Consider the following 24,696-nt stretch of genomic DNA (forward strand, 5'->3'; position numbering starts at 1 on the left):
AGAGAGTGAATGTTCCCGAGTGGCCAAGTTACAGTTTGACTTAAATCTACTTGAAAATCTGACAAGTGCTGAAAATGGTTGTCTAGCAATGATCAAAAACATTTCACAGCGCTTAAAGAATTGGAAAATTTGCAATCTGGGTATGGAAAACTCACAGCTGTAATCGCTGCCAAAGGTGCTTCTACAACATAATGACGTGGTGTGAATACTTATGGAAATTAGATTTCTGTATTTCATTTTCAATTTGTCATTATGGAGTAGTGTGTGTGTGTGTGTGTGTGTATGTATAGTTGGGTGAGAAATAAATATATTTAATCCATTTCGTAATTCAGGCTGAAACACAAAATGTGGAAAAAGTCAAGGGGTTTGAATACTTTCTGAAGGCACTATATAAATTATACATTTGTATAACATAAAGGTCTTTGAAAATTACAATTAAGTGCTTGAAAAAGTCCCTGAAAGTCCTGAATTCGACATGCCAATATCTGTATGAACCTTGCTTAATAGATGTATAGTCCTAGTTCCATGTTGTATAGGAGTGGAGTCAATTTGCATATATTCACTTTTATTCCTTTAAGTACACATGTGGAACTGCATGAAAAGCCTTTTTATTTCAAACCATTTAGAAATGTTGATCCCAATGTCACACGTTGGCCCTGTTATTTATAGAAAGACCCTAAAGCGGTTCCCTTGTCCATACTTCAAGTCTAAAAACCTGTCAAACACCTGCAATTTTACATGGGTTACTAAATCACTTCTAATAGTACCATGTCCAGTTTAAAACGGGGTCTTTGCTAGGGTCCTTAGTCAACGTGGGCGCATACAGTACACTGGCTCAGTAAATGCAATACAATTAAGAAGAAACAGATGCAAAGGCTGAATAGAGACCACTTTTCAGGTGATTTGCCTAAAAACTCAAATTTTAAGGCTTGATTGCAACAGCAAGACAAAGATCTTAAACTGAAAAGTGAAAAAAAAGATAACTAGAATGGCCCATTATTTAGAAAGTATTTTTTCTTCTCTGTGATTTTACATGCTTTGCTTCAACCTTGGTTTATAAAAAGACTAATTTATTAGACATTTGGGAGAGCACACAGCTGACATGAGTTCCATCTACAATAGCAGCTACATATTTTAACAAGCTTGCTGTATTGCCCTGTAGGCCTCTTCTGGACAGACCACTTACAGTACACACAAACCTCTACGAACATAATCTCTAAAACCATACCTTTGGTTACTCAAAGCAAATTTAACATAGAAAAAGTTTTTTTGGTTTTTGACTGCATAAGCGATTGTAAAATAGTGACCTTTTTTGGGTACAGGGGACACCTCGAATGTCAGTCACATTCAGATCAAAAAGAAGCGTTCTACCAAGTAAACAAAATGAGAAACGTACAAATTAATAGAAAGGAAAAAAATACAAATAAATGGTCCCAATATTGCAATTAAAATTGGTATGGTGGCAGGGCATGGGGTAGGCAAAATGTTGGTGCAAATAGCACTCTGAGCAGCAACTTAATTTCACTTGGTACTTTTTCTTCTATTTAGAGTCATATTGTAGACCAGAGACCTAAATTGAGCCGCCTCAGCAACAAGGCAGAAAATAGGTCAACAAGACCAGTGAAATTGAAGAGTTTTGAATATTGCTACACTTCCACCAAGTCACAATGACAGTAACATAGGCTTAGAGAGATAAGTGATAATTTCATTATTTCACTAGTCTTCATTGTAGATGTCTAACATTGTACGGTGCCATCTTTCAAATGATTGGGTAAATGATTCAAATCATGTCACTCAGACACAGTAGCTGTTAGAATTTTAAAAGCATGATTATTATGCCAGGACAGTCAATCATTCAGATGCTCAACATGGTTTAGGCGAGAGTTTGTTAACTCTCCTATAGGAGGTCTGCCAAACCACAAGGAGTGCATCACTGCAAGTTGCTTTTGTAATCTAGCCAATGACTAAAAAAGTTACACAATAGTATACACAAGCAAGCATGTTACAAGTTTCGTATTGTACTATAAAACATTCAAAAACTTTTACAAGTTACAAGTCAAAAATCATTTGTCATTATGGCATTCCGAGGAAAACAACAGGGGAGTTCTCAAACTCTGGCACAGGTCAGTAGGCTAAAGCATGACTTAACAGACTTTCTTCCTGGAAGCACTTCAGATTTAGAGTCGGGACTACAATATGACTCGGAATGATTTAAGACTTCACTCAACATACACAAAAGTAACAGAAACATTTCAAATGACGGTTATAGATGTTCTAGCTGCCAAAGAAAACTGATCTCAATAGACAAAACCATTGTACCAATGAAACACCAAAAGAACCAGAAACTTCAGTAAGACTTTCCTATAGACTCTTGACTTCAGCCAACAAACAGCTGAATTAACTGAAAAAACAGCTGCAAGTAGTCAACATTGAAAAGATGTGCACATTTCAGTTATGAGCACTGTTGGGCATCATCCAAAATAGATATTTTTTCCATCTTTCCTTTAGTTGGATCATTAACTGCATGCACTCCAGTAACCGATGTGAGCTCCTAAATGCCAACATTACTGCCAACCCTTACCTTACCACACTTGACAAAAAAACAATACAATGCCTTCAAATGTGTTTTGAGAGAAGTGACAGAGATACAGAATGCTTAGAGTACAAGAGTAACAATTGCATAAAAATATGACAAGACATATAAAACAGGAAAGTGTGCTCTCTCTGCTCCTCTTGGTATCCATGTGACAGCTGTTCCTGCGTAGTGTGTGTGTGTGTGTGTGTGTGTGTGTGTATGTATGTATGTATGTGAGGTGAAATGGGTTTTTGGGGCTTCAAATGGCATGTTTCACTCTACCGTCACAGATTTGGCCAGGTTCCTTGGGAAATCCACCTGTATTGGGAGAAGAGTTAGACATTTCTAAATTTGCCAAGTTGTAACCTTAAGAAATAAACTACCCGTTATGAAGGTCTCCAGCAAGAACCCAACTCAGTGACCGTGCAGGACTCACGTCAAAGCCCCTGAGCACAGCCAGGTGGAAGGAGAGCAGCTGCAGGGGGATGACACTCAGAACGCCCTGCAGACAGTCCACACAGTGCGGCACTTTGATGGTGCGGCTCGAGCTCTTGGCAGTCTCATAGTCATCTTTGTCACAGATCACGATGGGTCGGCCCTGTAAACCAAACAAAGATTAGTGGTAGATTAGTGAGAGTGGTGATGTCATGGTGAAATAACTCCTCCCACTATTGTGGTGAATGGAATAGTGAGGTCCTTTTGATATTACTGTTATAACATATCTAATGTGTAAAGTATGTGTATATTTATTTTACACTGGAAGGTAAGTGGTCACTACAACAGGTGGTAAAATCTACCATTTTAACAACCAGATAACACAATTGGCAATGGTTTACTGTGGTTCCAACCTTCAAACAGTTGGGGGGTGGAAAGCTAAATCGTGTTTCGAGATATTGCACGTGTTGGCAATTCTTACCGAGCGGGCCACCACCTGCTGCAGTGCGTTCTGACACTTGGTGTAGGTGTGGTCTCGCATGATGATCATGATGACGGGCATGAGTTTGTCGACCAGGGCCAGAGGGCCGTGCTTCAGCTCCCCAGCCAGGATGCCCTCGGAGTGCATGTACGTGATCTCCTTGATTTTCTGGAGAGGAGAGAGGCACAAACACCTCAGTCAGATAGGAAGCCACCCACTGCGACTCCCATATACACCAAAGACACTCAACCAAGGTATCTTAAATTCTAAAGGGATCAGTAGACTGGCCTGGGAACACTAGGACAGACTGAGGAGTACAGCACACTGAGCAAACAATTTCCCTTCACATTGGTGTGCCTCTTTTTGAGATACTGGAGGATTGCCAATACATAGTACTTTAAGAATCCATAAATAATGTGGAGTGTTGTTGCAATTATGCAAGAGAGACGTTTCTAGAGCAGTCTAATTAGTTGCTGTGATCCAAAACACTTTAGCAGACATTGCTGCAGGCTAGGCTCCACTAGGGCTTACGTGAGGCTGGGGCAGAATATTTTCTACACAGCTGTGCAGAGGCTTATTGTGGGCTATTAGAAAGTGATGATAATCTCATTTAGGAGTTGAGAATGGAGTTTCCAGTAGAATTCATGTCTGAAGACACATTATGATAGCTTTATGAATGGGAGATAGGTGTGCTGACCAGTGCTCCCTCCAAGCAGGTGGCGTAGTGGTAGCCTCGGCCCATGATGAGAACACTCTTCTGCTGGTACAGCTCTGCGGCCAGTCTCTGGATCTCATCATCCAGACTCAGCACTTCCTTGATCAGGTCTGACACACAGAGAGTGGACAGGAGCATGCATATACACACACACACACACACACACACACACACACACACACAGTGAGAGAAGGGACAAGAGAAGGCATACACACAGACACATAGACAAATACAAACAGACAAAAGGAGGTAGATCATATTAGCTGATAATATTCCAATACATCTGGGAGAAACAAAAACGTAATGATCTGTTGAATGTCTTCAAACACGTCAGAAAATAGATTATCATCACACCAACCCCCTGGATGAGACAGGATGGGTGTTAGGACTGTAAACTAAGGCACAGTCCAGCAAGCCACTGTTAACAGGTCCTGGAGGCTGGGGTCAATGAGGGCTTGGGTCAGGGAAAGAGCAGTGTGGCATTCCGAACCAAATTAGCTTACCATAAGGGAAACACGATCCCATCATAGGCTTTGGGTCCAGAGGAGTGTGCCAGGGCAAACAGCCAGGACTGACCCAGCTGCTAAAACCTCCCCCCTCTCCCCTGTACTCTCCCTCTCCCTGAGGAAGCCTCTACAGCCCAGCCCTTGCATTAGCTCTCTGATATCAAAGAATATTGATCATACAAAAACAGTAAAGTTGGAGCGACGTGGCTGCCAGATAACGAAGACAGACCCAGGAGGCCTACGAACATGAATGTCCTTTCCCAATTTCTCTCTGGCTGCCTGACACCGACCATTACAGTGGTTCTCAACTAAAAGCTTTGCGATTATGCTGCGGGACCTAGAGGTAATTTGTGGTTTATTACAGTATCCTGCATCACTACTTCATTGCTCCAGACCAGAGCAGGGGGGAGTTAGAGCACTGATTATACTTTTGGGTCCCAAAGCACTACTGTGTCTCTAACTGACAATAAATGGGCAACATAAGCCACACCGAAACTGATAATCGTGCACGACTTCAAAATTTAATTTCAAATGAACTGAATGATGAAGGTGCTGATTGAATTTAGAACAATAGTGTAATAATTGCTATTCCTCTGTCCTGCAGCACACACCTGGAAAAAAATATATATATTTTGTTACTACTCATCTGTATTACTTAATAAAACTGTTGTTAGACTAAGGTTTTTATTCTAAGAGAAACTTAGACTACAATTAGGGTGTGGAAATGTTAGGATCATTTTGCTCTTATAGTACTGTAGCCTACTCCCAACCGGTCACGTTGTACAGCGGCTGAGTGGAGCAGCGGTCTAAGACACTGCATCAGAGTGCAAACTGCATTGCTATAGATGCTGGTTCAATACTCATGCCGGCTGCACCTGGGAGACCCATGACGTGATGGTAGGATTTTGATTTCTCTCCTTCTAAAAACAGAAACAAGCTGGTTTTATTTACAAATTTAAAAAAATGTCTCACCATGTTCAAGAATGGCCTGTCTCCTCGCTCACTTTACATTTGAAAACAAAATCTCCAAAATCTCATTATTTTAAAAAAACAAACAAATCTATTATTATTAATGAATTTAGAATGATATAAAAGTCCCTTAGATATTCTTACATACATTATCAACCCTGTTTTTCACAAGCGCAGCAGGCTGAGAATTCTGCAAACAACATTTCTTGCAGGACAATAAATATTGGTCATTGCTCCAGTGGCGCACAATTGGATTGCCTTGCAGTTCTCCAGCTTTACCCTGAGATAACGGTAGGCGGACGAGGTTCAAGGCACGAGGGCAGGAGGCACGGGCCGCAGAGCAGAGCACAGAAGACAGACCTAGCCCATGGTGAAGGGATGGTGGACCCCCGAACCACTGGGTAGCACAGAGCAACACTTTAAGGGGCATTGCATTAATAAGAGCACTGACTAGGGAAACGTTTTAGCTGTTCTTAGTGCCTGTCTGCACATTCAAACTAAAACAATGTAACTAATAAATTGCATGAAAAAAAGCCCCTTAGAAGTGAATTCAGAGGGCAGATATTATTAAATATTACAATAAAGAATGTAAACAAGATGCTGTGTTTTTATTTACAGTAGTGAAGGACAGTGTACTTTGTAGGTGTAGCCCTATCAGCAGGACAATAGACTCTTCATAGCCCGGCTACTGTAGGTGTGAACATCCCCCAGACTAAATTAACATTGTTTTCATCAAGCCAGCTTCTTTCCATGGTGCCAACTGTTCCAGGGTTAGGATTTTCAAGATGAGCCAGAGCTGAGAGGATCACCAAAACTAAAGGTATTTTGATTTCAGTGCATTTTCTTTCTTTCTTTCTTTCTCAGATGAGCAGAATGGTACTGCCCTGAGCCCCCATCGTTTACAGTGGCCTATGATAGAAACGGTAGATTAATTAAATGTGATTCAAAACACAAATGCTGTGTACACAAGAATCTATCAAAACTAACCGCTTTCTTGGCAACCATGCGTGTATGTGTGTGTATATATATATATATATATATATATATATATATATATATATATATATATACACAGCGTAATAAAATCAATAAATAAAGGTTAAATAAAAAATAATTGTGAGCTAAAACCGTGAATGTGTTTTTGCAGAGCTTACAACCATGTCGACAACCATCCGTGGAGATCAGTGGACAAAGGGCTGGACAACAGGCCGCACCAAAAAAAACGCATGGTTGCCAAGAAAGCGCTTAGTTTTGCTAGATTCTTGTGTACACAGCATTTGTGTGTTTTGAATCACATTTAATTAATCTACCGTTTCTATCATAGGCCACTGTAAACGATGGGGGCTCAGGGCAGTACCATTCTGCTCATCTGATGAAGGTGCACATGGATCAGAGCACAGCAAGGGCCGTCCGGACCGTTACGCTGTTCTGATATTCCAAGGATGTGTAGACACAGAATACCAACTGGGATGGATCCTGAGGCAAATGTGGCTTACCAGTGAATCTCCAGGTGTTCATCATTAATACAGTGTCTCAGAAGTTTCTGTCTATGACCATTGCAATGCGAAAAAGCATTAAAGACAGAGTTAATGAGTACTTGAGGTCACCGAGAAAGTCTGGACATGGTCTGCTCTCCCTTATGTAAAGAATTAGGCACTTTACCATGTTTACCTGTCAGACTGCACAGTAGCCTAATAAACAAATGCAGATGGCTTCCATCTTCAAAATAATGAAAATGTTTTATTATCCAAATGTTTAAAGTGCGTGTGGGCGACCTTATGCAACCGCAAAATGTCAGATTAATAAGTACTGTACAGTATATGCTTTATCAGCATCTTTATGCTTTCGTTAATAAAATGGTAAAAATACTCTTTCAAAACAGAGATGTCTATTTCCTTACGGATCCATAACAAATTACTATGGGAATAAATATCACCGAATGACAGAAATATTGGAACAAAGTAGGCTAATGAAGGTAAACAAATAGTTGCTTACTGGAAAATACTCTTCCAAACACACAGTCATGTTGTACAGCGCCATTTTGGCTATTAGCAGGACAATAGACTTGCCTAGTATGAGGGTGGGGGGAGAATTCTATCGTCAAATGAATTTCTTAGTTAGCTGTATCACAACCGGCCGTGATTGGTTGCAATTTCAGTTTAATCCACCAGAAAAGACAGAACAACTAATACGTAAAATATTGTGGTTAAACTCAAATATCCTAATTGATAAAAAAACAAACATTTATCACATCCGACCGGGATTGGGAGTCCCATAGGGCAGCGCACAATTGGCCCAGTGTTTCTCTCCCTCTAAAAACAGAAATAAATGTTTTGGCCTTCACAAATCTTATTTTTCCCTTTATTCAGATTACAAATCGCTCACTTTTTAAAATTGATTTTTTAAATAAATATAATCTAAAAAATATATACAAAATATAAAAGTTATTCATAATTAAGTTGATGGCACAATCATATAGCCTTGGCACCTACATAAAGCTCAGTGACTCACTCATTCATGGCTTTGGATCAAAATAAATAAGTACCAACATTCTGATAGTATTTAATAAAGAAATGTTTTGGTTATCCTGACCTGGACACCATATACAGTATTATATTACTCCATTATGAGCTATTAGCAGGACAATCAATAACCTTTACCAACACCTCTCTGTATTTTGATACTTTGTGCAAGGCAATTGATCAGCATTAAAAACTTTGTGGATGGGGCCTCCCGGGTGGCGCAGCAGTCTAAGACACTGCATCGAAGTGCAAACCGCGTTGCTACAGATGCTGGTCCGATATTCGTGCCTGCCGCCACCTGGAGATACATGAGGCGGCTTTTGGTTTCTCCAGGAATAATTCTAAATAACACATTTTCTTTATTTACAAATTTGTGCGAATATCTCACCCCATGTTCAAGAACGGCTTTTATTTATGAAGCAATAACCATTTCAGCATCGTTTCTCGCTGCTCTGAGACAAGCATGGGGACTGGTCTTGATAAATCAATGAGATTTTTATTTTCACTGAATCGCCGTTTGGGTATTGGTTACACTACAATTAGGGTGTGGAAATGTGATGACCCTTAGATATTAATTTTGAATATGCCAATCCTCTTATGTTCTTAGAACTGTAGCCTACTCCCGACCATCACGTTGTATGGCGCCATATTTTCCGTTACATCCTAACGGAAACCCTAAGGGTTTAGTTTTTCTTGGAATAGAAACACCATAATGTTAATCAAATTAATTAAGCAACATTTCTTAAAATCAATCCCATATAGTATGTTCTTACAAAAAAAGGTTTTAAATTCTCTAGTAATGCCAATATTGAAGACTATCAAATGTTTCTCAAAGATAGTGCTGGTTTGACCACCAGAGGGTAACGTGCACTAATGGTAAAAATGACTGACAATTAAATAGAATGCTGCAGCAGCCTGCAAGGTGTGCTGCAGTATGACAACTTTTAAAAGGAGGAACCACTGTACCCGACTCCGACCATTAACCCCGACCATTACCTACTGCTGTCTATATTACAGTAGGTCAGTACAACAAGTGTGTCAAAGAATCTGCACATCCCTGTGAGCGTCACACCGACATTAGCGTTTATGGTCATGAACAGTACAATGCAATGTCTTGGAAGATGTGCATGTGGTCTGGCCTACCTGGCAGAACTCTCAGTCCCTGGATAATCTCACGTCGCCGTGGCTGCATAGAGATCCTGTCATCACACATCAACAGCGCAAACATGATCAGAGCCACAAACTGACTGGTGTAGGCCTGCAAAACAACAGAATACACACAGACATAATGCATTTAATGCTCCGGGAGAAATCAGACAGTACAGAAAGCTTGAGGTCCCAGGTGTCGCCCAGCTGCTGTTCCCTCTCAGAAATGTGATTCTCACCTATCTAGGGCTGCTGGATTTAAACAGAAGGCATCCTTACAGTCGTCGCTCTCTATCCTGGGCCAGAGTTGACAGAACACTGAGCTCAGCAACACGCCTGGGTTGCCAAATCCCCCCGTTGTTTGCTTTGCAGTACAGTTATTGGACCTGTAGCGTCTTATCCGCCTGCTCTGGTTGCCAGCGATGGTCTCCAGCTCCACAATAATGTGGACCTGATGAAATGTGGATGGAGAGCTGGGCTGGACACCGATATGCCCTTTACTGCAGGACAGGACAGTGGAGAGCTAGCTAGCATTATGAGCACACAATCTGGCAACGCTACCGATGAACACATCCCCTGACAATAAGACACCAGAAAAACAAACAGCACGTAAACAGCTGGCCTTAACTAGAACTGAAGAGAGTAAAACCATGATGCGCTTCATGTTTATGCTTCTGAAAAATGGCACTACCACTCACAAACCCCCACATCTCAGCCCAAGCCTGCAGTCATCATCCTTCCCACTCTTGGAGGGAGGGAGGGAGGGAGGATGATATTAGAAGACTCGCTGAACCCGTTTGGGAGATTTAAATCAATGTTCTTCAAGAGGAGCCAAGTCATTTGACGGGACCACTGGACACAGGAGTGCCAGCATCTAAAGCCAAGGCCCAAGGGCATGGTTGTAAAACATTCACACAGCTATTTTCATTGACAGCAGTGCAACCACAGGGCCTCACAACTCTGACAATCCTCGCCATCCACTCAGATTTGTGGCAGTGCATTTAATCCACATATTAAAGCCACAGCCACAGTCCTCTTCCATGTTAAAGCCCCCATCACTCAGTCCAGAATGTGGACAGAGAAAAGCAGCTCACGCCACATGCTAGCCTGTCACACACTGACGCAACCATGTCCCAGAGGCCTCAATCTGCTGCAGCATTCCTTCTCATGTCAGGCAATACAGCATGACAAGCAGTTACATAAAATATATTTTTTAAAGTGTACAAGCATGCTCCAAAGTGTACAAAAATGCTCCACAAAGACCAGTAGGCTCATTTTCTTACATTCACTCCCACAATCACCATTGTTTGGCTAAGGCGGTGAAGTGAGTGGTGAAATATATACAAGAGGTGTGGAGCGGAGCAAAACCACCCCCTTCATTTACCCGGACGTTGTTCAGCAGGCCTAGTTCTGAGGAAAGCCTCGATTCTGGGACGAATCATAAAACCAAGACGTCACCAGAAGCATCCAGTTGAATGTCCCCCAGAAAGTTCATCTGAATAATATTATTATTATGAAAAGTTACCACAGACAGAGACAGCGGGAGCGTGTATTGAGCAGTGGGTGAAATACTTCATTTCCTCTGACGTGATGAGCTATACTGTTCTGGGTTGGGTGTGTGGGCCTGGGCCAGCCAAGCAGTAAAGGATGGAGTCTTTGAGACGTGCTCTGAAGGCTCTGTACTGGAGACTTGGAACTACTGGAGGGTCCCTGAGCCAAGCCTGAGAAGGGAGGGACCCGCCTCTCTTTTTCTCTGCAGCTGGGACTGGGACTCCACTGCTGAATGGAACTCACTCCAGTCATCTACATCCCCACTCCGGCAAACTGTAGGATCACTGCTCAGAGTAGAGGAGGGGAACCATGGATTCCTACATTTTACAGTGTAAAGATGAGAATATCAGGCACTATGCATTTTGTGTAGGGCAGTGGCATATAGCGGTTTCAAATAACCTCTTCCGAAAGGATCCAGAAAGTTCTCAGGGGAAGTTCTCATTTCAAGAGAAAGAGGGGTTAACTACAGTTGAAGTCGGAAGATTACATACACCGTAGCCAAATACATTTAAACTCAAGTTTCACAATTCCTGACATTTAATCCTAGTAAAAATTCCCTGTATTAGGTCAGTTAGGACCACCACTTTATTTTAAGAATGTGAAATGTCAGAATAATAGTAGAGATAATTATGTATTTCAGCTTTTATTTCTTTCATCACATTCCCAGTGGGTCAGAAGTTGACATGCTACCAAATACTAATTGAGTGTATTACCTTTAAATTGTTTATCTTGAGTCAAATGTTTTGGGTAGCCGTCCACAAGCTTCCCACAATAAGTTGGGTGAATTTTGGCCCATTCCTCCTGACAGAGCTGGTGTAACTGAGTCAGGTTTGTAGGCCTCCTTGCTCACAAACACTTTTTCAGTTCTGCCCACACATTATCAAGCCTCCCCCTTTTCCTCCAAACATAACGATGGTCATTATGGCCAAACAGTTCTATTTTTGTTTCATCAGACCAGAGGACATTTCTCCAAAAAGTACGATCTTTGTCCTCATGTGCAGTTGCTAACTGTAGTCTGGCATTTTTATGGCGGTTTTGGAGCAGTGGCTTCTTCTTTGCTGAGCGGCCTATCAGGTTATGTCGATATAGGACTCATTTTACTGTGGACATAGATACTTTTGTACAGGATTCCTCCAGCATCTTCACAAGGTCCTTTGCTGTTGTTCTGGGTTTGATTTGCACTTTTCACATCAAAGTACGTTCATCTCTAGGAGAAAGAACGCGTCTCCTTCCTGAGCGGTATGACGGCCATGGTGTTTATACTTGTGTACTGTTGTTTGTACAGATGAACGTGGTACCTTCAGGCATTTGGAAACTGCTCCCAAGGATGAACCAGACCTTGTGGAGGTCTACAAATGTTTTTCTGAGGTCTTGGCTGATTTCTTTTGATTTTCCCATGATGTCAAGCAAAGATTCACTGAGTCTGAAGGTAGGCCTTTAAATACATCCACAGGTACACCTCCAATTGATTCAAATTATGTCGATTAGCCTATCAGAAGCTTCTAAAGCCATGACATCATTTTCTGGAATTTTCCAAGCTGTTTAAAGGCACAGTCAACTTAGTGTATGTGAACTTCTGACCCACTGGAATTGTGATACAGTGAATTATAAGTTAAATAATCTGTCTGTAAACAATTGTTGGAAAAATGACTTGTGTCATGTACAATGTAGTTGTCCTAAACCACTTGCCAAAACTATAGTTTGTTAACAAGAAATGTGTGGAGTGGTTGAAAAACAAGTTTTAATGACTCCAACCTAAGTGTATGTAAACTTCAGACTTCAACTGTACATGCACTATGTATTGACATTAGTCCCCAAGTGCTTCAGGGTTTGCATTAACTACACAGAAAACCAACAGTGCAGTATATTGGCATAAACGTCCTGTTATTGCAAAAATAAGTACACTACATGACCAAATGTATGTGGACACCTGCTTGTCGAACATTACATTCCAAAATCATGGGCATTAATATGTAGTTGGTCCCTCCTTTGCTGCGATAACAGCCTCCACTCTTCTAGGAATGCTTCCACTAGATGTTGGAACATTGGTAGGGGGACTTGCTTCCATTCAGCCACAAGAGCATTAGTGAGGTCGGGCACTGATGTTGGGCAATTAGGCCTGGCGCACAGTTGGTGTTCCAATTAACTCCAAATGTATTCGATGGGGTTGCGGTCAGGGCTCTGTGCAGGCCTGTCAAGTTCTTCCACTCCGACCTTAACAAATAATTTCTATATGCAGCTTTACACAAGGGGCCATTGTCATGCTGAAACAGGAAAGGGCCTTACCCAAACTGTTGCCACAAAGTTGGAAGCACAGAATTGTCTAGAATGTCATTGTATGCTGTAGCATTAAGATTTCCCTTCACTGGAACTAAGGGGCCTAGCCCGAACCATGAAAAACAGCACAAGACCATTATTCCTCCCCAACCAAACTTTACAGTTGGCACTATGCATTGGGGGAGGTAGCATTCTCCTGGCATCCGCCAAACTTGATTCGTCCGTCAGACTGCCATATGGTGAAATGTAATTTGTCATTCCAGAGAATGCGTTTCCACTGCTTCAGAGTCCAATGGTGGCAAGCTTTACTCCACTCCAGCTGACGCTTGGCATTGCACATGCTGATCTTAGGCTTGTGTGTGGCTGCTCGGCCATGGAAACCCATTTCATGAAGCTCCCGACGAACAGTTACTGTGCTGACGTTGCTTCCAGAGGCCGTTTGGAACTCAGTAGTGAGCTCCACTCATCTCCAAAAAACTTTGTGCAGTCTGACCACCTGAAACACAATGGAGCTGGATAGAGGATTTTCCCCACCCTGAGAGAATACTAACAGTCTACCCTGAATGGAGAGTTTCCCCAGACACTTCAACCTGGGGCAGCAGGTAGCCTAGTGGTTAGAGTGTTGGACTAGTAACCGAAAGGTTGCAAGGTCAACTAAGGGGTTCGATAAGGTAAAAATCTGTTGTGCTAGGCCGTCATTAAAATTAAGAATTTGTTCTTAACTGACTTGCCTAGTTAAATAAAGGTACAATTTTAAAAAACCTGCCTGCATTTCCCACCACAGAAGTGACATTTATTTGACCAGAGCTGAGGATGGTGAAGGGAAGGTTTCCTGTTTCAACAGCCAGAGTGTCTACAGAACAGTATGTGAACAGCGGGAAAGGCATCAGTCTGGAGAAATGCTATGCTATGAGCAGCAGTGACTGTGTCCCCTCACCTTGGTGCTGGCCACTCCTATCTCTGGCCCAGCGTTGATGTGCACCCCACAGTCGGTCTCTCTGGAGATGGAGCTTCCCACTGTGTTGGTGACGCCCACCGTCAGGGCTCCTCTCTCCTTACAGTAGTGCAGGGCCATCAGGCTGTCTGCTGTCTCACCTGCACCCAATGATAGCAATGCAATCAGCACTCTAAAGGCTAAATACTATAAGGAGGTTACCACTACCTGCACTATGTGTATATCTTGCTTACAATATCAGGTTCTATAGACAAGAATACTGGATATCGTCAAGCCTATACGTTCAGTATCAACACATGAAGTTACAAGCAGTAAAGAGATGAAGGAATTGCTTTGGGTGCATTGGCTTAGGGCTGAGCACTTACTTGAATGAGACATCGCTTGTACGAGACAAGCCGTATTGTGTACAGACAAAGACAGACACCGTGACAATGTTCAGGTCCCTGGAGAAAGAGACACTTCCAGATTACACCGATCCTCCCACCTGATTGGCTGATGAAGAAGCAGACATCGTCACGGAACACTGGCGTGTTTCTATCCAGGAAGTCGCTGGCCAGCTCCACCATAACAGGCAGCTCAGTCAGCTCCTCCAGTACCTGGCGAGTCTAGAGGGAAAGATTAGCACTGTTCATCAGTACTGGACCACACAAGACATCCACACTGAAAAACAGGTTTCCATGTACAACTCAGAGCAATAACGTACTTTTACGTCTCTGTTTGTATAGTTGTTTTTCCTATCTTGAAGCCTTAGGCTCTAGTCAAAGCGATTTTATGCCAGTGACCTAATATTGCTGCCTTATAAGAGGGAATCTGGTACTCACCGCCACCCCAGCATGGTAACTGGTGCCACAGGCGATTAGGATGAGCCGTCGACACCTTTGGATCTCTTTAATATGATCCTTCAGTCCACCCAGGATTACTACAGACACAAACAGAAACAGCCAATCAAAATACAGTAATCAAATATCCCTTTCCTTGGTATGTATTCAGATAGAAGTTGATCATGAGGATACACCCTTGATGGGTATAATGACAGACATTGTGTATTACACTGGAACTGTCATCTCACCTGTGTTGTCATCAAAGTTGACCCTTCCTCTCATGGTGTTAACCACAGACTCTGGCTGTTCAAAGATCTCCTTCTGCATAAAGGAGCTGTAGTTACCTGAAAAGTGTTCCAAAAAAACATTGATGTTGTTAAAGACTGAACCACAAAAAAAGATTTTGTAAAGGTTACTGTTGCCACATAATGACTACTAAAGTAAGCCAGTCTGGAAACCATGTTGTTTTGCTGATCTAATTCAGCCTTTTATAGCTGTTGGGAGTTAAATAACACAGGAGATAAATAACAATGATCTTGTGTCTTTAAATGTAGACTTACATCATCAGTCATGTCTTCACTAAATAAAATAAACAAGAGGCAACAGGGAAATGGCAGTTTCCTTGCACCACCCTTTGTGACAATGAAATACGAGAATGTTTTGCAGTCTGCTTTTGCGCTGACCGTAATTTAGGTCATGCAAATTAGGTTATTTCAGCAGAGCTCCTGGAATGGAGGCTTAGGAGGAGAGAGGCAGGGGCTTAAATGACAGGACCTCAAAGGAATGTCTCCTGAAACTGACAGGTAGTGTATCAGCATCCTCTGCTGGAGACATGGAGAAGTGGGAGAAATCTGATTTTCAGGAGGAAAATCATCTCTTTACAGCAGAACTCTGAGAATTCAGATCATGAAAGCTTTAGTCACAGTCTACTCCACAGGAAACTGATGTTTCCAAGCAGTGAGTTCAATATAGAAGTGCTTGGTGTGATCTCTGCGATGGAGCCAGGGTGTCTGAGCCCTTACCTTTGATGCAGGCCTCTTCCCTGGGGACCAGAGTCAGCCAGGAAGCCCCATAAACACCCAGCTGTGTGTGTGTGTGTGTGTGTGTGTGTGCCTCAAAAGTACAACAGATCTGAAACCTGCTGCTATTTACAGCTGCACAGTAAAAACAGGCTCCTGGACTAAAATTACAGGGCAGGATACTGAAACAGAATATGGTGGTGTACCTGTACACATATGGCCTTAGATACTTGAAAGAGGCAGGGGAAATTGTGTGAGTGCTATGTGTTGCAATAACAAGCATTGTTTCTACATTATTACTGTAGAGTGCAGTAGAGGCCAAAGTAAATATCACCCTTGTATACTGTCCTATTTGTGACTATACTGACAATGATAATAATCAATTACAAGCATTCTAGGGCTCTCATCAATTCCTCAGTAACGCCATCGTCTTTACAGAGGGTGACCCATGACAGTGCTGTGCCCCTAGCCTCTACCCTCCACCTTCCCCTCACCCTTCATGATCTGCTGCAGCTCCATCTGCAGGGTCTGGATGGCGCGGGCAGGGTGGTCTCCGGCTGTACGCTTGATGCGGTGGATGGTGAGTCGTCCATTCGTCACCGCTGCCACGTCATCATCCTCCAGGAAGATCACCCGGTTGGTGTGCTCAATCACCGCACTGCCATGACAACAGAGCAACAGTCAACACCTATTAGTTGTTATGCAAATGTTATGAAGTTGTTTATTCCCACTTTCCTAGGAGGAGACCTTGACCAAACAATTGTCTAGACTGATTCGGAGGGTATTCTAAAATAAACCTAACAATGTATGAGTGGGATATCACTACTATAAAGTAAAAGAGTGAGGAGTCTGACCTGGCATCAGAGGCAAAGTAGTACTCCACAGACTTCTTGTCCTCAGCGAAGAGTGTGTGGCAGGTGTCCTGCTCCATCCTGGGCAGGGTGGGGCAGCCCTTCTTGTCTTTACCGGCTGGGGACATACAATACAGGACGTTAGACACACAACAGCTGCTTACCTTCTTCCATTCTGACATTGAGAACAGTTACTTTAATAACGTACATGATCGATACAGGATAGGAATGTGATCTGTGGACAGCTTGTGGTCACTTTTCACCCCTATAAGCAGAGGACCTCCCCTCCTATTTACATAGAAACAAACAATTACAATCATTACAGAAAATGAAAGATGCATCATGACTGGATAGTATTCCTCTACAATTCAAGGAGTAACTAGAAGTGTAGTAGCAGTGTACCGAGTGCCTACTGCCTCCCCAGGGTAATGGACACTCTTGAAGACTAGGACAAAAGCTCCCTCCTAAGAGATAAGATAGAACAGTGTTAATCACGAGACGGGTCACGAGACCTGATCTCTGGACAGTTTTAGGAGAATCTCTGTAGAGAAACAGGCTCTTACCAGCTGCTGGGTCACTCTCTCCACCAGAGTAGCAAAGCTGAGGTCTTCACTCTCACGGTTGTCATACATGTACTTCACCAGCTTGGCAATGGTCTCTGTGTCTGTCTCGGACTCAAACTCATAACCCTTGCTCTCCTGTGGAATGGTAGAATGTCAGTCATGGAAGTCTGATAACTCTTGCTGGTAGTCTTGATTAATGAAAGAAACAGACTGCTTTAGGCAAAACATTTAATATGTTGAAATGTTGCTCTGCTTACCAGGAATTTCCGCAGGTCTTTGTAGTTTGTGATAATTCCATTATGAATGACAATGAACTCTAAAGAAATAAACGATACACACATACACTTTTTTAATAAAAACATCCCTATTTGGGCCTCCTGAGTGGTGCAGTGGTCTAAGGCACTGCATCGGAGTGCTATAGGAGTCACTACAGACCTGGGTTCGGTCCCAGGCTGTATCACAACCGTCCGTGATCACGAGTCCCATAGGGCGGTGCACAATTGGCCCGTCAGGGTTAGGGGAGGGCTTACTTGGCCTATCGCGCTCTAAAGACTTCTTATGGCGAGCCGGGCACCCGCAGGCGGACCTCGTCGTCAGTTGAGCAGAGTTTCCTCCGACACATTGGTGCGGCTGGCTTCCAGGTTAAGCGGGTGGTTAAGAAGCGCGGTTTGGTGGGTCATGTTTCAGAGGACGCATGACTCGACCGTCGCCTCCCGAGCCCATTGGGGAGTTGCAGCGATGAGACAAGACCGAAATTGGGGAGAAAAATGGGGTAAAATTCAATTTCAAAATAAATAAAAAATAAATCCCTATTTACTCTATATAGTCAGTCAATATCTAGCAGAACGTGTAGTCTACACCGAAGAGAGGCCTCCATTTTACTACAAGTTTAGGGGATGTCTGTAGTACTGACCGTTGCTCTTGTCAGACCTTTGTGGGTGGCTGTTGACAGGGCTGGGGGCACCATGGGTAGCCCAGCGAGTGTGGGCGATGCCAAGGTGGACATCAAACTCCACATCCATGTCCATGTCCTGCTGCTCTGTGGGACAAAAACAAACACTGTTGAAAGGCAAGCTTCATAAATCAATTCAAATGCACCCTACATGAAGTAGGTTTGAGCCATTTTCATTGTACTGTATGCCTTCTATTCATTTCAGTCAAATCCACTTATCTAATCAGTAAACATTCTTACAAATGCTGAACACAGACATAAGCCGTCAAAGACACATAAAATGTAGTCTTACTGGTGATCTCATCGTCAAGAGCCTTCACTTTTCCACTCTGCTTGATCAGCTGAATAGACCGGGCATTGGCCTCCCATTCCTTGCCGTTCCCGCCATCAATTCCAACACCTGGCAAGGAGAGAGAGAATTGTATTTCTACAGAGTACTCAAATATGCCTCTGTTGTGTGATTTTGGAAGTTATTTTACACATGCTACAGTCTGACAGCAGACAGAGCAGAAAGGTAACTGTGATTAGATAGTCCTGCTCAAGACTAGGGACAGTAAAGCCAACGGACAATCTTTTTTTATCATTAGGAGAGAAAGACAAAAACATGGACTCCTGTAGATAAGCAGCAGAATAACTGATGCCTGCCGACGGGCCTACAGTGACAGGGAAAGGCAGCAGATAAACATGGAGACAGACGCAGCCAGTGTGTTGACACAAGCCGCCTCTATCAGCTCACCGGCAGAGTCGTAGCCACGGTACTCCAGACGGAGCAGGCCTTTGAGGAGGATCTCCAGGATCTCCCGGCGAGTCCGTGGCACATGGTAGTTCAGATAGGCAAAAATTCCTGACGGGAAGGAAGGAACAGAGAAACAGATTTCAACTAGGGAACACGAACAAAATATACAGCAAAGGAATTTCACAACTGTTTTAAGGGATTAAGTGAACAAAGCCTAATACTGGTTTGCTTTTGGTTTTTCTGTGATTAAGTCAATAAAAATAAAAACAATATGCATGCCTTCTTTTCAAATAGGAGTATTGTGTAGGAGACGCTGACAGTTCCATTGACTAGCTAGCCTAGCTGATTGTAATATGCAGGCTGTTCAATGACTGTCTCAGTAAAATTCACAGCAACCTTAAAAACAACAACTACACCAAGAATTTCCACAGGTGAAAACTTTCAAATAGTAACGCAAGTAAAGCAGCTATGGAGTCAGTCATCTTGTAGGAATTGCAGTTTAACAGTGACCTGAAACTATGTATACATTGACAGTAAGTCAACAAACAAGAACAGAAACCAGTCCTACTTGTTTAAAATCTTGTGGATTGGGATGGTGTTTCAGGACTGGTAGTTGGGCCTAATTGGAAACAGTTTTGTGTGGAACTACACAGTAGTTCACACACCCATCAGTTGCTGAGGGCACAGCCTGCCCTGGATGTTAGGCTACCAGACAGGTTTTACATGGGGAGTCACCTTGAGATGTAGGAGACTGAGTGGGAAGTGGAACAAGGCATTCTAGTATTGGGGCAATATGTTGACAGAAGGACCAGGTGCAGGGTACTACACTACTATTACACAAGAGCTGCTCTAGGTTATGCTTCTGTGAAGTTTAGAACTCATCTGAAAGGAATATGATACCAATTGAAAACAATGACATTTATTCCAAAAATGACAGGATGTAGAAAGGTTTGCCTACATATGGCCATTTGTGCCCTTTTACCTGTGCCCAGCCCCATTGCCATCAATAACCCACATACATTAACTCACAACAAGAACAATGGCAGAGGGTTTAAACTAGAGGTTGACCGATAAATTGGAATGGCCGATTAATTAGGGCCGATTTCAAGTTATCATAACAATCGGAAATCTGTATTTTTGGGCGCCGATTTTTTATATACCTTTATTTAACTAGGCAAGTCGGTTAAGAGCACATTCTTATTTTCAATGACGGCCTAGGAACGGTGGGTTAACTGCCTTGTTCAGGGGCAGAATGACAGATTTTCACCTTGTCAGCTCGGGGAACCTTACAGTTAACTAGTCCAGCGCAATAACAACCTGCTAGCGCAATAACAACCTGCCTCTCTCTCGTTGCACTCCACAAGGAGACTGCCTGTTACGCAAATGCAGTAAGCCAAGGTAAGTTGCTAGCTAGCATTAAACTTATCTTATAAAAAACAATCATAATCACTAGTTAACTACACATGGTTGATGATATTATTAGATATTATCTAGCGTGTCCTGCGTTGCATATAATCTGACTGAGCATACAATTATCTGACTGAGCGGTGGTAGGCAGAAGCAGGCGCGTAAACATTAATTCAAACAGCACTTTCGTGCGTTTTGCCAGCAGCTCTTCGTTGTGCGTCAAGCATTGCGCTGTTTATGACTTCAAGCCTATCAACTCCCGAGATGAGTCTGGTGTAACCGAAGTGAAATGGCTAGCTAGTTAGCGCGCGCTAATAGCGTTTCAAACGTCACTCGCTCTGAGCCTTCTAGTAGTTGTTCCCCTTGCTGTGCATGGGTAACGCTGCTTCGATGGTGGCTGTTGTCGTTGTGTTGCTGGTTCGAGCCCAGGGAGGAGCGAGGAGAGGGACGGAAGCTATACTGTTACACTGGCAATATTAAAGTGCCTATAAGAACATCCAATAGTCAAAGGTTAATGAAATACAAACTGTATAGAGGGACATAGTCCTAAAATTCCTATAACTACAACCTAAAACTTCTTACCTGGGAATATTGAAGACTCATGTTAAAAGGAACCACCAGCTTTCATATGTTCTCATGTTCTGAGCAAGGAACTGAAACGTTAGCTTTCTTACATAGCACATATTGCAATTTTACTTTCTTCTCCAACACTTTGTTTTTGCATTATTTAAACCAAATAAACGTTTAATTATTTACTTGAGGCTAAATTGATTTTATTGATGTATTATATTAAGTTAAAATAAGTGTTCATTCAGTATTGTTGTAATTGTCACTATTACAAAAAAATAAAACATTTTAAAAAATGGCCGATTAATCGGTATCGGCTTTTTTTGGTCCTCCAATAATCGGCATCGGTGCTGAAAAATCATAATTGGTCGACCTCTAATTTAAACAAACCAGTCAAATAAAATTAGCCTAAATTATGAACGCAAAGAGACAGTAGCTATTCTTTAGGCTAATACAACACTATGACATAAATTCCCAATAAGATGAGGGGCTGTAATAAAATAAAGAGTGACTATGTACCGAGAAGTGCCATGGAAGCAGTGCAACAGAGCATCCATTGAAAGCAGCTGGGCACAGGGTGACAGAGGAAGGTAGCAGGGGGGTGAATGGGCAAGGCAAGGTGGGAGCACACAAACAAGGCTCAGCTTTGTTTAGAACGAGGGTTACCTAGCATAGAGTAGAATAAATAAGGAGCCCTCATAACATCTCAGTGCATGTCAGTCATCATTATTCCTTCCTTAGGAATTAGTCTGCAGCAGATCATTATGAGGAATATCTATTTTGGCCATTTTTGTCCTTACTCAGATACAAGTGATACAGAGAAGACAGTGTTCCTTCTTTACTAACGGATTTAATAGTGCCAAGTGTCCCCCAACCCCCCCAAAGTGAATTAATCAAATTATTTATACTGGTTGGCTATACAAAACACAACTGTGTGCTTCAGGAACCAGGTGTAGAGTCAGCATATGAGAGGTGAAGAGTGGAGAACTAATCCATCACCATTCAGACACAGACAGGTTCAAAAATAAACATAGTTTAGTTACCTATAATTTTGTATCACCCTAATGACCTCGTAACTCATTCGAATCAATGTGGGATCATCACTATAGAACTGGAATTTAGACTTTCACCAGTTTCAGCGTTGATCTATTTATTCTAGCAATCGAATGAAAGAAACAGTACGACTTGCGCAATGCGCGTTCTGTCTCATCAGACAAAACCAAACAGGTTTGTAGTAAACTGGTGAAAAGGTAGCTAATAAATCCTAGTATAGAGTCTATTAAAACGTGACGACATCATACCAAGCTGTAACATCAATGACAGGAATTATGGAGCGGTAACACAGCTTCAATCAAGTAGCTAGCAATGGATTATATGGGTGTATAGCACACTGCTAATAAACATCAAAACGCTTAGCCGCCCTCAATTTGTCTGATAACATTGTGAGCTGTAAAACATTATCTATGGATCCGATAGCCAATTTACAAGCCCATTTAAAATACATTAAATAAATCATTTTATCGGTTAACTTGTTTCGTCTGGCAGGGTTTCCACTAGATAACACAGCCAAAGTCAAATTTGGATATATGGTAAAAAATTATAAGGTTAGCCATTAGCCATAAGGTGATCAGTGTGGTTAACGTTAGTAGCCTTCTCTTGATTTGAGATGGAAGCTGATGTGTCCACATTAGCTAGCTACAAATACTGAGACATACTTCTACAAAACCAGTTGTGTTAATCTCACAACTACTTACAATTTCCATAATCTTTGTAAATTGTTGCAAAGGTACAATTATTAAATGTATTCTTATTAAATACTCACCACACATGTCTACGCCTCGATTGCCAACTACAGCTAACTGTGACTCAGTTCCTCATCTAACGATGAAAGTCATCGCCCACCTAAAATTCTATTGAATGGGAACCAAGTTTCCCCTCAGTACGCTTCTCCTATTGGTGCAACGGCTGTCACTCTTTCTTCTTACCTGCCAACACAGACAGCCCTGACGTGGCAGCAGGATGCAGATATCCGTATGCACAAGAGGGGATGGAAAGCAAATCTGTAAAGTGTCAACCAACCAATATTTATTCAGAGTTTATGATAACATTTATGTAGGTCTTTGTCAGTATATTCGTTTATTACTTTATATCTGCCTAATTTTAAAGATGTATTATACAGGACTCGCTCCGCTATTTCCTGGTTGCAAACATTGTAATAGTTGGCTTAATTTCAGTTTATGTGACAAAACAAGCAAGTATAGTGTAGAAAATCACTGTACAATCTAAACCGCCGTGAACTGTCTTTTCAATTACCATTTTTTTCCTGTTTGAAACTGGTGTACAAAACCGAAAGTAAAATAGGGCACAAAAACAATTACCATGTTATTTTTGCGAGGACTATTTGATTCTGAGTTTGGACATACAGTCGTATGAAAAAGTTTGGGCACCCCTCTGAGGCTGTATAATAATTTCCTCTGTCGTCACAGAAAATGATCACAGTGGCATGCCATTCATTTTCTAATAAAAGCTGAGTACTGGGGTATTGTCCAGACAAAGATTTTTAGTGTAGCAATATTAAGTTGTATGAAATTAAGTCAGATGTGAAAAATAGGCTATGCAAACATGTAGGCACCCTTGGCATTCTGTTGATTTGAATACCTGTAACTACTTAGCACTGATTAATTGGAACACACAATTGGTTTGGTGAGCTCATTAAGCCTTGAACTTCATAGACAAGTGCACCCAATCATGAGAAAAGGTATTTAAGGTAGCCAATTGCAAGTTGTTGTTCTCTTTGACTCTCCTCTGAAGAGTGGCAACATGGGGTACTCAAAACAACTCTCCAATGACCTGAAAACAAAGATTGTTCAACATTATGGTTTAGAGGAAGGCTACAAAAAGCTATTGCAGAGATTTAAGCTGTCAGTGTCCACTATGAGGAACATAGTGAGGAAATGGAAGACCACAGGCACAGTTCTTGTTAAGGCCAGAAGTGGCAGGCCAAGTAAAATATCGGAAAGGCGAAGGATGGTGAGAACAGTCAAAAACAGCCCACAGACCACCTCCAAAGACCTACAACATCATCTTGCTGCAGATGGTGTCACTGTGCATCGTTCAACAATTCAGCGCACTTTGCACAAGGAGAAGCTGTTTGGGAGAGTGATGCGGAAGAAGCCCTTTCTGCACACACGCCACAAACAAGGTCGCTTGAGGTATGCAAACGCACATTTGGACAAGCCAGCTTCATTTTGGACTAAGGTGCTGTGGACTAATGAAACAAAGATTGAGTTATTTGGTCATAACAAGGGACGTTATGCACCCCCTCTTGTGCATCCATTTGAACATCTTGGCCATGTTCTGTTATAATCTCCACCCGGCACAGCCAGAAGAGGACTGGCCACCCCACATAGCCTGGTTCCTAGGTTTCTTCCTTGGTTCTGGCCTTTCTAGGGAGTTTTTCCTAGCCACCGTGCTTCTACACCTGCATTGCTTGCTGTTTGGGATTTTAGCCTGGGTTTCTGTACAGCACTTTGAGATATCAGCTGATGTACGAAGGGCTATATAAATAAATTTGATTTGATGGTGGCAAAAGAACGCAGCGTTCCAAGAAAAACACTTGCTACCCACAGTAAAATTTGGTGGGGGTTC

At 42.2% G+C, this 24,696-nt stretch overlaps 1 protein-coding gene across 1 annotated transcript; it reads right to left on the reverse strand.

The window, feature by feature from the left end:
• Nucleotides 1-548: 548 nt before the first annotated feature.
• Nucleotides 549-23,025, reverse strand: LOC110536024 (glutamine--fructose-6-phosphate aminotransferase [isomerizing] 1). The gene is made up of 19 exons (XM_021621522.2): nucleotides 22,871-23,025; nucleotides 19,075-19,182; nucleotides 18,631-18,738; nucleotides 18,300-18,425; nucleotides 17,644-17,702; nucleotides 17,387-17,521; nucleotides 17,226-17,287; nucleotides 17,032-17,111; nucleotides 16,827-16,941; nucleotides 16,467-16,630; nucleotides 15,202-15,297; nucleotides 14,954-15,051; nucleotides 14,617-14,737; nucleotides 14,115-14,272; nucleotides 9,347-9,461; nucleotides 4,189-4,316; nucleotides 3,492-3,659; nucleotides 3,012-3,173; nucleotides 549-2,893 (listed from the first exon to the last, which is right to left on the reverse strand). The coding sequence occupies exons 1-19, from the start codon at nucleotides 22,875-22,877 to the stop codon at nucleotides 2,849-2,851; spliced, it is 2,055 nt and encodes a 684-aa protein (XP_021477197.1). The 5' UTR covers nucleotides 22,878-23,025; the 3' UTR covers nucleotides 549-2,848.
• Between the last annotated feature and the right edge of the window lie 1,671 nt (nucleotides 23,026-24,696).

This window comes from Oncorhynchus mykiss, chromosome 11, assembly GCF_013265735.2.
Source record: "Oncorhynchus mykiss isolate Arlee chromosome 11, USDA_OmykA_1.1, whole genome shotgun sequence".
NCBI lineage: Eukaryota > Metazoa > Chordata > Actinopteri > Salmoniformes > Salmonidae > Oncorhynchus > Oncorhynchus mykiss.